At 39.8% G+C, this 14,686-nt stretch overlaps 1 protein-coding gene across 2 annotated transcripts in view; it reads left to right on the forward strand.

Annotated features, from left to right (window-relative positions):
• The window catches only part of Scaper (S-phase cyclin A associated protein in the ER), a 477,645-nt gene that overhangs the window by 90,813 nt on the left and 372,146 nt on the right, over window positions 1–14,686 (forward strand). For both annotated transcript variants that reach the window (XM_074061919.1, XM_074061920.1), the window contains exons 6-8: window positions 1,114–1,214; window positions 4,499–4,615; window positions 7,122–7,282. In XM_074061919.1, the coding sequence (XP_073918020.1) occupies window positions 1,114–1,214; window positions 4,499–4,615; window positions 7,122–7,282 (379 nt within the window). The remainder of the gene's footprint in view (window positions 1–1,113; window positions 1,215–4,498; window positions 4,616–7,121; window positions 7,283–14,686) is intronic.

Genomic DNA, 14,686 nt, shown 5'->3' on the forward strand with positions numbered 1-14,686 from the left:
GAGAAGTTTATGGCATTAAAATGCAAATTTTTGAAATGAACAGCAACAGCAAAAAAGCCTGAAAGCCAGTGATCTAAGTACCCATTGGTAATTCTCTCAATAGGGAACTCCCACTGGGGTTGTGGCTTATGCCTGCATTCCTTGCTACTTGGGAGTAGAGATAGGAGGCTTGCTGTGCAAGGCCAGCCTGGCCAAAAATGTTAGCAAGACCCTATCTCAAAGAGAAAGGTGGGCATGGTGGGGCACATCTGAAAGCCCAGCGATGTGGGAGGTGTAGGTAGAAGGATCATGGTCTGAGGCCAGGCCAGGCAGAAAGCACAAGACCCCATCTGAAACATAACCAGAGCAAAAAGATCTGAGGGTGTAGCTGAGGTGGTAGAACTCTAGCTAGTGCAAGGCCTTCAGTTCAAACCCCAGAATTGCCAAAAAAAAAAAAAAAAAAAAAAAAAACAACAACAAAAAAAAATAGGGAACTCTCTTAACCTAATAAAGGGTATGTAGGAGAAATGCACAGCTAATATTATACTTAAAGGTGGAAGACTGAAAACTTACCTTCCAAGATCAGGAACCAGACAATGGTGTGTCCTCTTGCCACTTGTTCTCAACATTACACTGGAGACACTTGCCAGAGCAGTCAGATAAGAGAACCTACGGAAGTGAGGGCAGCAGTGGGTGACTCTGGAGGTGGGTGGGTGAGAGTTAGGTAGGGGTGCAAGGTACTTTTAGATTGGTAGTCTATAGTCTATTTTTTGTAGTAGGTGGCCTTTACAGAAGTCTTTGCTTTGCAGTTATTTATCTGTTTATATTTTCTGCATTTGGGATGTTTACACTAGTTTTTTCTTTGCAATAATTTATCTGTACATTTATGTTTTGCACAGTTTCCTGTGTATTAACTTCACAACTGAAAGATTAAAAGGATTGGTACTTGGTGAGGGCTTGAGAAGACTCCAGTGCCATTTCTTAGTCTCTAAACTCAACGTCATATGTTAGTCTTGCAAACAGAATGAAAACTCGTCATGTAAAAAGTATTCGTTGGTAATTTCTTCACCCTAAGAGTTTTGTCTTGAACTTTTTATTCTCAGAATGGAAGGTAATATTTTTTGCTTCAATTAGGAGGTGTTGATGATGCTGGATTACTATGTGAGAGATTTCAAGGCACTGATCGACTGGATCCAGTTGCAGGAGAAACTAGAGAAGACAGATGCTCAAAGCAGGTAACCGACTGTACTATTAAATGCATGACAGCAGCCAGTGAAAACTTCATACTGACCTGTAACTTGAAAAAAATCTAGAATCTTGGGGCTGCATTTCTTGTTTGGTTTAATAACAAATATTTGTTGGGTACTTACCAGTGTAAAGTTCATCATTCAGTACAGAAATGTAATTGCTATGCCAGGCATGGTGACTCACCCCTATAATCCTAGCTGCTCAGGAAGTAGAGATTGGGAGGATCTCAGTTCAAGGCCAGTTCTGGCAAAAAGTTTGTAAACCCCATCTCAACCAGTAGCCGGGCATGGCGGTGCATGTCTATCATCTACGCAGGAAGCATAAATAGGAGGGTCGCAGTCTAGGCCAGCCTAGAAAGGGTCATCAGTGTGACTCAAGTAGTAGAGCCTAGCAAGGGCGAGGTCCTGAGTGCAGATCCCTGTCCTTCTCCCCCCACCCCCAAATTAATTGCCATATATGACACATGTAGGAATTTGTGGTCTAGAGGTGTGATAAAGTAGATAAACTATTCTGGGTCTTCAGAGAATGATACAGCTCTTTCGGACATTGACGGAAAAGTTCATGAAAAACGCAGAGATGTGTTTAAAGATGTGCTAGCTCTTACCACGGGGCAGCTCTCAGATGAAGGGCCTGCTTGAAGTAAAAGCAGTGTGGGAAGGGTGTGCCTCCCACTGTGGGGGCAGCGAGGAGAACGGAGGACTTTGGATTGAAAGTGTGATGAAAGGTGGAGGTTCCTTTAGAAGGATTCTTTTGGAATATGCACACTCCGTCTTTGTTCTCTGTACCAGGCTGTGACTACTCTGCTGAAGGGGACAGACACAGTCCCGCCTCACAATGTGTGAGTATGACTGGGTGTGACTGTGTCCCTCTTACATTCATGGCTTGAACCTTGCTCACTGATGTGCCATTGCAGAGAGGTGGACCTTTAGGAGGTGATTAAATCAAGGTGGTGCCGTTTCCCCAGAGAAAACAGATCCGGGCTGCCGTCGTTTTGAATTTAGCCGTCGTTTGTGTTAGTGGGAAGAAACATCGCTCAGGGAAGGCATCTCTTGTCTAACCCCAGTCTGTTAGGCCCTCGGGGAGCCGAGAGACAAGCTGGGAGAGCTGCATTCCCAAGAAACCAAAGCCAGGGAAGCTAGGATTTACTGGTCTCTTTAACATTTTTGACTCTCACAGTGACAATTTTAGACACTTTCGTCGCCTGGGTGCATCTGGCCTAGGAGTCTTGGTTTATGCCCAGTAGTTTCCTCTCTGCCCTTGTGATAGGTGATTTGGTTTGAGGTGCATCCTTTACTTAGCTGAACCAAGCTAAGAGATCATTGCACTGATTTGGCACTGGTTTCTGTGTTGTCCTTATAAAGAAAGCAGAGGAAAGCAGGGTGAAAGAAAATGTACTAGATTCACAAAGAAGAGTGGGGAGGAAGGAAGTCATGTATGTGGTCCTAAAGATCTCCAGTTGTCATTCTGAAGCCTACATATCCCAGGCCGCATCCTCAGGACCCTTGATGGAGTTTTTGCCCTCTCCTCCATGTCCTTGATCTCGCTCAGTTTATATTTTTACAGTAAACCTTTATTTCCTTTTTCTTTTCATTTTTTAACTTGAGATTCACATTTTATCAATAAAAATCCAATATATTAAGAAAACTAGGCTTTTTCATGTTTGCTGATTCCAATCAGATAGTGGTAGCTGTGCTGGAGATTGTGCTGACTGAGATTCAGAGCCCAAGCGCAAGCTTCACAGACGGTTACCACCCCTGCCTGGGCCCTGTGGTTCAAAACATGCCTGTGGCATCTCCTTGTACCTTAACCAACTATCAGCGTCTCTTCTCTGCCTCACAAGACACCTCCCAGAGAGGGAAAACAGCTGTACGATTCTGTTTGATGGTAATATCCACCTTGTATACTTCAGATCATGCATCAAAGCTTACTTCAGACAGACTGGAGCTTTAAAGGTTAAAAATTGAAACAGTACAGCTTTAAAGAAAATATTGACAAACATTTGTAGTATGAGTAATCACTTTGTAAGAGAAAGGCAGAAGGTACAAAGGAAAGGATTAATTAACTTGATTTAATAAGAAGAAAATAAGCCCTGCTATATAAAATTAAAATGGTTGAAACACTAACAATAATCAGTATTTTACTGTAATAGTAATACTAGCAGCAGTAGTAAACTATTTCAAATCAATTATGAAAATGATACAAATCCCATAGAAAAAATAAGCCAAAGATATCAATATATGAATCCCAAAAGAAATGTTCAAATGGCATAGCCAGGCATAATCCCCACTACTCAGGAAGCAGAGACAGGAGGATTGTGGTTCCAGGCCAGCTCAGGCCACAGAAAAAGAGTTAGTGAGACCCTATCTCAAAACACAAGCTGGACATGGTGGTCCATATGTATAAACTCAGTGGAGGTGGAAGAATCCAAGTTCTAGGCTGGCCCCAGGCAAAAGTGAGACCCTATCTGAAAAAATAAAGCAAAAAGGGCTGGGGAAGATACCAACCAGTGGGAGTATAATTTGTTACAGTCTGTAGTAAAGGTTATTTGGTAATAACTTGTCCAAAGCTTTAGACTTTTGAATACTATTTTATCCAAATTTTCATATCTTACTATTACTTTGTTAATGAGAGGGGGAAGTCCTCACCACCAGATTGAATGGAGAGTGACTGTAGGGACCGAGGGCAGAGGACTAGAGATGTTGCAGGGGAAACAGCTCATGAATCCTGCCAACTGGTTGGTTTTTGGGCCAGTGAAGGAGACAAAGAAGTTAAAGCAATTCTTAGCTTTTCCAACAGAGCCATGAACTCTGTGCTCCCACTCTGATGGGTGATTAAGTAGAAGAGACCTCATATTTTCCAGTGTATTCTTCATTTAACCCTCACCATTTTTTTAATCTTTTGATTGCTTTTCCACAAGCTAAGTTTTCTAGGACAGCAAACAAAGTAGGCTGACTTAGTAAATTGCCTTGGCAATGTTTTTCTCTGGGTATGTGAGGCTTGTGAGTCAGAAGAAGTGTGTCTCAGGTCTCTGTCACCCCTTGCCGTGTTGAGGTCACAGTGTTCTGGTTTTGTGCTGTATACATAGCATGGAAAATAGCAAGCTGTGTATCACCTGTGACTTCTTACTGTTACTATGGCAGTGTTCTGGTAAGCGGTGCTGTAGGGAAAAATTGTGACTTGGTTACATTTTTAGTCATTAATAACTAAGAAAAAGGTCAGTTTGTTTCCCCTTTCCTCTGTTAATTTAATTTTCTATGTCTGGAACTGTCAGACCTACATCACTGGCATGGGAAGTGAAGAAGATGTCTCCAGGACGTCATGTGATTCCAAGCCCATCAACAGATAGAATAAATGTAACAACAAATGCTCGAAGAAGCTTAAATTTTGGGTAAGATGAACTAAAAACATGCTTGCATTATAGTAAATTATTTTCTGTAGATAATTTGTTTATTGTAGTATAAAAGTGACATATGTCACCATGAAAATATTCATACCTACTTTTGTGAGTGAAACAGAATGCCACACACAGGTACCAACCCCTGGGAGAGGAGCTAGCTGTCCTAGGGGAGGACCCTAAACACCTGCATGGTTCTGTTATGATTCCTAGATCTGGTAGAAGGTTTTGCACAAACCCTGTTACCAGAATATGAGACTGGTAAGACAGCACTGGTACAAAGAGTCAAACCAACAAAAGCCTAGAATCCATGGCAGACGTTTCTCTTGAGACAGGAAAGCTGCCCATGTTGGATGAGTTTTGTCTGCTTATGATTCACTGATGACCACAGCTGACTGATCCCCAAAAGCACTCAGCTCTGAATTTTATACACTGGATGTCATCTGGGCTGCTGAGCTCTAGTGGTGCAGGACTTGCTGCTTGTAGAGGCAAAAGACAGATCCCAGACTGTTCTGAACAGTCTTGCAATGCATTCTTGTTACATTCTTCCACAGTGCAAGCCAGAGGGAAAGAACTGGGTTGGCTAAGGCTATTTGGGGACCTGTCTTACATTGTGTATATGTTTGAAATTGTCTGAATAAAAAGTTACAAAAACAGGAGGGTAATGTTTAGCTTTTTTGGAAATGTAATATATTAAAAAATAATTAGTGATCCAAAGATTAAAACCTGTTAGCATATTTCATGCTAAATTATCGATGTCATGAAATAGTAATTTTTTTGTATAACCAAAGATCTAAATGTATATCATACATTTTTTATTGGCATACAAGTTACATTTTTATATATTATAAGTCTGTCAGCCCAATTTTCTATTTTAGGAAGTCTTCTTTTGAATTAGGAGAAAAGAGTTATAAACAAAAACTGCATTTATAATGTCTTTTATATTTACATATGTTCTTATATATTTTAGCTTTTTACTGGGATTTTTATTTCTTCACATGGATTTGGGTTAGTCCAGTGTCCTCCCAGCTCATCCTGAAGAACTCCTGTCAGTATGTCCTGTTGGGCAGGTCTGCCAGGGACATACTTTCTCAGTTTTGTCTTAATGTATCTTTCAATTTTGGAAGGACAGTTTTGCAGTATGTAGAATTCTTTTTTTTTTTTAGACAGGGGCTAGCTGTGTAGCCAGACTGGTCTCAAACTTGTGATACTTGTTTGTCCATTCCTGACTGCTGGAATTTTAGGCATGTACCATCATGCCTGGTTTTATAATTTTTAAAGTCTATTTTTTTCCACCATGACCATCACTGAGGCAAGATCTTTGTCTTATCTCTGTATGGCACTTAGTAAAACCTAATTAAGTGTTCAATAGAGTTAAACTTTTGCTCTCATTTTCTTTGATGGAGTTATCAGATAGCATTTTGTTTGGTCAGGTTGATGGGCTTTAGAGTCATATAGCAGGGAAAAGTATATAAGCAAATACAAGTAAACAGTATATATTTAAGAACTATCTTGGGGAAACTTGCTTTTCAGTGCATTTTGTTGGTCTGTGACTCAGTACTGTATAGTACATGGTATTGATTTTAGCAATGGAGGCCTTTAATGTATATGATGTGATCATTATCATACTGTTCTCCATGTTACCATGTTTTTGGGTTAACTGGCTTCTTCACTGTCATTATAAAGCTTAGTGTTTATTTCTGGTTGTTGAGCACTTGTGGTTCACAGACTGCCCATGGCACGTCACTCACTTTTGTTCATGCAGGTTGAGTTTTGTTACTGTAAATATGTTGTTAGTTCCTTATCTTATTTTGTGCAAGTTGTCTTCATTATTTTAACTCATAATCTAAATGTTAAGTAGACCAGCGCTCTATGAGTGGCAAAAGAGTTATTGTTTCTGTGAAAACTAAGATAAGGTTCTGGAAGACTTTGATAAAAGTGAACTATGAAAATAAAGCTGTGTGGATAGAACAGACATGAAAGTTAGGAAAAAGTAAGTTGAGAAGAATTGTGTCATTGATTCTGCACTCCCCTTAAAGGAACCAAAATTGGATATTGTCAGTGAGTCATTGTGATTGTGATTCAAGGAAGAGATATACACAAAGAAAAAGCCAGTTTTAGTAATGCCTGTTTCATGACTGGCAAATTAATTCACATTGATAGGTAAAAACACATAAGTAAAAAATGAAAGTTTAAAGTATTTATGCATAATATTTTTTTTGCATTTCCCATTTAGTGAATTATTTTTTCATGACCAAAAAGGCTTTTATGTGATTTCTTTATTCCTATACATTATAGTATATTACACAAAATTAAGTATCACATCAAAGTAAATTAGTGAGTGTCATTAACTTAAATTGCTATGATAGTGTATTATTCTATAAATGTAAATTCCAACACGCATGATTCATTTAAAATTTAATATTTTATGTGAAATATTTAATATTTTTAATATGTGTTTACTTTGATATTTAGTTCATTAAGTGTATTTTTCTCCTAGGGGCTCATCTGGCACAGTGGCTGCTCCACGTTTGGCTCCCACGGGTGTCAGTTGGGCTGACAAGGTAAAGGCTCATCACACAGGCTCAGCCCCTTCCTCAGATGTAGCACCTGCTCAACCCTGCCCACCAATGACAGTATACAAGGCTCCCCGTAAAAATGGCAAGTGGCTTTGAATTAACCTTTCTATATACTGGACAAATGGATATATGTAGAGATTTATATTATTTAAAATTGGTCTTTCATAGAATTATTATGTTCTCTATGTGATATTAATTTACCTTGGTTAAAACCATAAAATCTAGACTAATGATGTAGCTTAGTGGTAGAGTGTTTGCCAATATGTATGAATCCCTGGATTCAAACACCTGTTCCATACCAAAAACAAATAAAAGCTGAGCATAGCTCAGCTGTGACAGCTAGTGGAGATCATTCCAATTTCATGTTTGTCCTATATAAACTTGAAGGAGAACGATGTCTTTTTTTAGTTCACTAATATCCTTTAGAATGAATTTTAATTAAAAGTAGAAAAAGGAAGCTGCTGCATTCTTTAGGCATTACGTACTTTGGAGTAGCATGTTGTAATTTTAGCTGATTAATACTTATTATTTTGTTACTACAAAATAATGTGTGTGTCTTTGCATACATGTTTGTTTTATATGCCATCAAACAATTAAGGAATACAAATAACTAGAAGGTTTATTCTTAGGACCTACCTAGGACAATTTGTCCTTTAAGAATTTCCTTCATAGGATCTTTTCATGTAGAAGTCCATGGATTCCTATTTGTGTAGCAGGCTGGGATGTGAAGAATTGTAAGTGACAGTGAGTTTGTGGGATGAGTGAAGGGGACTCCAGAGCTATCATCTTGTCTAGTGGGAGATCCCTTTGGAGCGTTTGGTTCAGAAAGCTTTATTGCACACAGCAAAAGCATTGCTGTCTTTTATTATGGATGTGCTTGTTTTTGTTTATCTGTTTTAGTCTCAGTAGTGTTGACTTACTTCAAGAATGTTCCTTACTTTGTACTCAATATATTGCCCTTGGTTTCTTCCAACAGGCTGACTAGCAGTAAATTGACAGTAAGCAAGAGCTCTCTATTAGCCTGTAATTAGTTCAGTTGCTATGGCAAAATACTAGACACTTAGTAGATCACAAAGGAAAAAGGTTTATTAGCACATAGTTTGGGAGGCTAAAGTCCAAGACTGGGTGGCTCTATCAGTTTGGCCTCTATTGAGGGCCTCATGGTGGATATGTCACCGTGATGATAGTGAGAATGAGATAGGAAGCCAGAAAATAGTTCAGGTGTCAACTTATGTCTTTTACAATAACTCCCTCTGTGAGAACTACCTTAATTTCTTCAATGGGCAGCACCCCTTAGTGACCCAGCCACCTCCTGTTAGGCCTTACTTCTTAAGGTCCCACTGTCTCAACACCTCCAACACGTGAACCCTTGGGAGACAAACCACATCCAAACCAAAGTAGGTTCTTTCTCTTAGAAAAAGTGGGAAAATGCACAGTCATCACACTTTAACATCTGTATCTTGAAACAGTCTGAGAAAAATTGTGTTAAAAAATCCAAATTATGGAAATCTTAAAGGAATCATAGAATTAGGACATACTGTGGCTTTGCTTAAACCAGTACTTGGAAATTATTCATGAGCAACCCTTTTGGTTGAGTTGACATGATTTGGCATGAGTTGACATGCTTAAATCCTACTTTAAGGTATTGGAAAATTTTGTTGTGGACCACTTTGATTTTTAGTTTTAGGGTTTTAGTGTGCTGTTATTCATAGTGAGTTATGGTATATGCATTAAGTAATTTGTAATATCAGTGGCTATAGTATTAAAGTTTTTAATTATGTGCTATAAAAATAATTCTAGTTACAGATGACTGAGAGACCACATGCATTTAACCTACTCTTCCCCAAATCCAGATAAAATGGTTAAAAGGGTTAAAAAATTTGACTTAAGAAAAATGAGGAGAAATGATCTGAACAAATTTTTGGGAGCTAGAAAGAAAAATGATCCCTGGTAACTGGTAGAATTCTAGTGAACTGGCTGAACCCATGATAAAAAGAGGGGCCAAACTGAAATGCAACCCAGTTTGGTACACAAATCCCCTCAAATTTTAAAAATGGTGCGAGTATCTTTAGAAGTAAGGGGAAGGGTGGTGGTTTGAGAAGCTTAGTTTCCTGGGCCCCTCCCCTTTGCTATGAATGGTAGCATGACTGCCACCTCTACCTCAGAAAAATGCTTGAGGTTTATTCTCTAGAGATAAAAACAGATATCTGATCCAGCTCATTGGAAGGTAGGAGTCACATTAAAAACAGGGAACTGAGAGAAAGACTCTATAATGATTATGTTGAGGTCCCTCATCCTTGCTTCCACCTTCAGCCCTGTTCTTCCAGTAAACATCCAGGTTGTCAGCTCAGCAAAACCCATACCCAAGCCACACATCCAGATCTGATATGGATCATGACTGCGCTTAAAAGTTGAGTCTATGAAATGGCAGGCCATTGAAGTCTTGGGATACTTTGGCACTCTGCAGCAAGATTGTGGATTATGTAAAGATGGGTGCCAGCAATTTCTCCATTTCCTGTGTTCAGTTTCACTCCCACTGCTAAGTGGTAGAGTCTGTTTCCCTTCCTATTGACTCTGGTTGGTCATATCACTTCATGTGGTCACTAGCATATGACAAGAATGATGCTTTCAACTCCTCAGTATCATAGCTTAGAGCTTCTATTTTCTCCTTGTTGGATCCAACTGAAAACAAGCACAGGATAGATTGGGTAATGAGTGACCATAAGAAGAGAAAGAAGCCATAAGAAGGAGAACCTAAGGTCGTAGCCAAAAGCCATTATTAAGGATTCAAATCTGCGACGAAACCATCATGAATAAATGGTCTCATTTGAACTACCCTAGTGGAGAAGAGATGAACCATCTCACTGCTCAGATTTCTAGTTCAAAGAACTGGGTGGAAATAAAATAGTTACTGTTTTTAGTGGCTAAATTTTTGCATTTTATGTAGAAATAGATAATGGGCATATCCAGTGTTTGGATAGCATAAGGGATAAAACAAAGGAGGAAATCATAAAAGTGATAACTTAAGGGAGCTTCCTGTGACACTAAATCATGTTGAGAAATTTATGAATATTACAAATGATGAACATCTATAGATGGTTACAGAGAAAATAATCAGTTTGTATCTAAGTGGTCAAGAATTAGAATGGCATCTGCTTTTGCAAAAGTATTACTAGAAGCCACAGTAAAATGAAGTCTTAAGAATTCTGAAGGAAAATTTCTAGTTTAGAATTTTATGTCTGACCAGATTATCCATTATAATGGAGAATAAAGATTTTTTTAAACATGTATTGTCTCCCTCCCCTTACCTTCCCTGCAGTTATGCACTGCAAGCCTAATCTCTGTTAAGCCCTGTTTAGAATGTTGATTTCATGTTAATTCCTTCATGTGTGTACTGCTTGATTTTTTTTTTTTTAACCCATTGACTAATTTGAGCTATTGGGCTTGAGTTGGCTGCCTCAAGTGGGGAGCTACCAGCCAAGCAGTCCCTAGGCAAACAACTGGCCTACCCACTAAGGCAGCCCATCCTATCACCACTCTGAGGAGATTCCACTCCAACTGTAAAGACCCCTGCAACTGAAGATAAGACTCCTGCTCCAGAAATCCCTGCTCCAGCCACTTCTGCTGGACCACTTGCACTTGCTTCAGCCATCACAAGCCTTGGTGAATTCCAGATGACTGTCTTCACTGTGCAGCTGTTCTCATTCAGGCCAGACAGGGAGTCCTCCCCATGACTTCATAGAAAGGCCTCATGTGAGCGTTGTGATTGGTGGAATGAAAGCTGTGTTGTGATTGTTGCAAAATATAATAATACATTTGCATGCCACCTGATGCCTCACCACCCCCCACCCCCATAAGCAGGCTGTTGGTTTCACTTTTCAAGTCAGCTGGGAGATACCCTCCTGTGCTGCTGCCCCCTGGTTTTACAATATTAGGCCCAACAAAAAGCTTCTCTTTGTGATCTTTATCATGGGTAAAGCAGAGTGAGCTGGTAACATGAAGAGGAGTTGGTGGCTGGCATGGGTGTACACACCTATAATTTCAACTGCTTGGGGGGCAGAAATAGGATTGCAGTTTGAAACTAGACAGGACAAAAGTTAATGAGATCCTATCTCAAAATAAAAGATGCTGGGTGTGGCTGTGCACACCTGGAGATAGGAGGATTTCGGTCTGAGGCTGGCCTTGAGCAAAAAGTGTGAGACCCTATCTGAAAAACAAACTAAAAATGCAAAAGTCCTGGGAATGAGCTCAAGTGGTAGAGCATGTAGAAGCCCCAAGTTTCAATCTTGAATGCTGCCAGGGGAAAAAACCCCCCAAAAAACCAAGAAACAAAATGCACCAAACCAAAGCAGAGGCAGTGGCAGCTACAGTAGTGAAGGTGGCTGAGGAATTCCAGAGAGCGATCAGAGGCAGAGCCAGCTACCAGCACTTGCTGCAGAGGTGATAAGGAAAGTTGGTGGAAGTATGAGAAAGCAGAGAGTCAAGATAGCAAAATTAAAGACAAGGGACTATGGGCCTGGTGACTCGAAGAGTTCTAGGGAGCTGCCAGGCCCTTAGGGCTGAGGGTTCCAAGGCCTGAGAGCTGTTACACTGGCTCGGGCAAGGGTCAAGTGTCCTGATGCCTGAGGCCCAGGAGCTATGGCACCTGCTGGTGCTAAAAGCCAAGGGTGTAGATACCCAAGGCTTGGCGCTGTAACACTAACGGCCGCTGACCACTGCTGCTGCTAAGAGCTGAGGACCTGGAGCTGTGTCTCTGGCTTCTGAAGCTTAGAGCCGTAAGCCTTTAGTTCCCAGGGCTTGGAGCTGTAAGCCTCCGAGTCTGTCAGCTCAGCCTGTAGACCTTGGTGCTTCAGGGCCCACACCGCCAGCACTGGAAGAGCTTCTCCTTGCCTGCTGGTGATTACATCTCATTAGAGCAAAAGAACCCCACTCAGCTGATTGGTAGCTCATTCATCTTGTTTTTGGGGTGCCTTATTGAATTCATTTCTAGTCCCCCTTCTCCATGCCCTTCTTCATCCCTAGCAACCAGTGTTCTGTTCCATTCTTCTTTTTTTTTTTTTTTTCTTTTCAGTTAGTTTTTTTTCTTTTTGAGACAGGGTCTCACTGCATATATCATGCATGTGCCAGCAAGCCTGGTTGCATTCTGTTCTTCTAAGAGGTTGACTGATTGGTTTCCACAAATGAGTGAGAGCATGTGCCATTTGTTTTTCTGTGTGTCTTGTCTTAATGTAGTGATCTCCAGTTCCATCCATGTTGCTGCATTTGACATTTTTTTTATGGCCAAATTGTATTCCGTTTTTTCATACACTTATCTATTGAAGGCTACCTGTGTTGATTCCACATTTTGGCTGTTGGGAATAATGGTGTAAACACAGGAGTGCAGGCATCTTCTCGTAGAAAGAGTTCATCTTCTTTGGATGTATTCCTGGCAATAGAGTTGCTAGATTATATGGTAGCTTTTGTTTTCATTTTTTTGAGGAATCTTCATATTGTTTACCATAATAGCTATACTATGTTACAGTCCCATTAACAGTGTATGAGTTCTTTTCTCTGGGGTCTTACCTGTATTTATTTCTTCTTTTTCATGACAGTGTCATCTAATTGGGTGAGATGGTATCTCACACTGTGCATTAAAACTTACAGAGATAATTCCTAAAAGGTTCTTTTAAAGTTTTTTTTTTTTTTTTTAAACTTCATGTCTGGCAAGATATAGAGTAAGCAGATCGCCCTAATCCTGTCAAGGTGGATTTGAGATTTTATTAAGGCTGATGTGTTTTGGTTGTGTCCTCATTCCTTCTGGGCTCTCCACTGAAAACTTGGGCATTTGAAAGCACATTGCTCCCTGGGCTCTACAGTTGCTCCGTCTCGCTTAGCTTGCTAGCAGTCCAGCTGCTGCTTTCTGCTGGGCTGCTTGGAGTCTTGCCTTGTATACTCAAAGCCCAGCAGTTGTCAGGCATCTTAGGGAGATTGACTGCAGACTTTCTGGCTCACCTCTGTGGAGTACCCCCTCCCTCCCATATTTTTGCCCCTGAAACCCTGGTTGTTTTAGACTGGCTCAATTCAACATCTGTTCAGCCAGTCAGGAATACTGGTTTTGTTAGGACTCTCTTCTCCCCACCTTGAATCCCCAGTGTCCTCAGGCAAAATGCTCAGGTGAATGTGGGTCTGATATCCTCCTCTGTGCAGGAATTGCAGTCCTCAGAACTTGCTACATTGGTTGCTTTCCAGTGCCTTTAAGCAGTTCATTTATATATTTTGTCTAGCTTTTATAGTTGTTTTTGGCAGGAAGAGAGCCAATTTTGAGTCAAGTTACTTTTTCATGGCCTGAACTGTAAGTCCAAGTACAGATTCAAGTACACATGGAACACTTACCAAAATTGAAACCTGCTGGGCCATTGGACAAGTTTCAGCAAATTTCTGGTGACTTAAGTCATCCTGGTTTTCATTGGTCTTATTAGGACTAAATAGAAATCAATTACAAAAGATAGCTGTACAGTTCTAAAATTTGGAATTTTGGAAAAAACTTGTGAATAATGTATTGATCAGGAGAAGACATCACAGTGAAAATTTAGTAGAGTGAATTAAATAAAAATGGACATTTAAGAAGCTGTGTGGTAAAGCCATGCTCTGAGGAAAATTTCTAGCCTCAGTTGAATTAGAAAACAAGAAAAGCCAAAACGTTCTTTTCTTGAAGTTAGAAAAGAAAAAGTTAAACCCAAGGAACTTAAAAAGGAAACACATAGGCGGTAATAGAGAAAGCCAATAAAGTGCAAAAAGTAGTTGTGCACATACACTAGTAAGATGAACAGCCCTCTAGGTGCGCTGGTGAAGGAGAAAAAAGCAAGCATAACCCCAGGAACAAAACAGAGGAAGACGTTAAAAAGACAGGTTTTAAGAAGTTAGTAACAGTGTACTGTATGCAGCATTTTACACTATATTTGGAAACCCAGAAGAAATTGACAAATTCCTTCAAAAAAAAAAAACAGCTTAAAATTTACATTGCAAGAATTAGAAAAACTTAAAGGACCTCTTAAGAATCTTTAAAAAGTGTGAATGTGCAATTTAAAATCTTTTCACAAGGAAAATTCCAGGTCAAGGTGGCTTCATGTGTGCATTCTTCCAAATTGATCCTATGGAAATTAGTTCTGAGGGGAAAAGTCTTTTTTACAAAGTTAGCATAAGCTTAATATCAACATGTAAGTGGAGAATTACAACAAAGGATTGTCTCTTGAACACTTGTATAAATATTCTAACTAAAGTTTTAGCGAGTTAAGTACTGTGGCAAGTAAATGTAATTATTACAGCCAGGTTAGGACTATTTCACACGCTTTTCGATTCTTGACTGTATTGACTTGCATTTAATGCAACTTTATTAATGCACATGTAGCATTAAAAATTGTATAGAGACAAGACATAAAGTGAAACATAAGTTTTAGTTTTGTGTCCTTCTGTCCTAACATTATTCTAAGTTTTTAGAAGTTCTCTG

This window comes from Castor canadensis, chromosome 19, assembly GCF_047511655.1.
Source record: "Castor canadensis chromosome 19, mCasCan1.hap1v2, whole genome shotgun sequence".
NCBI classification, from domain to species: domain Eukaryota; kingdom Metazoa; phylum Chordata; class Mammalia; order Rodentia; family Castoridae; genus Castor; species Castor canadensis.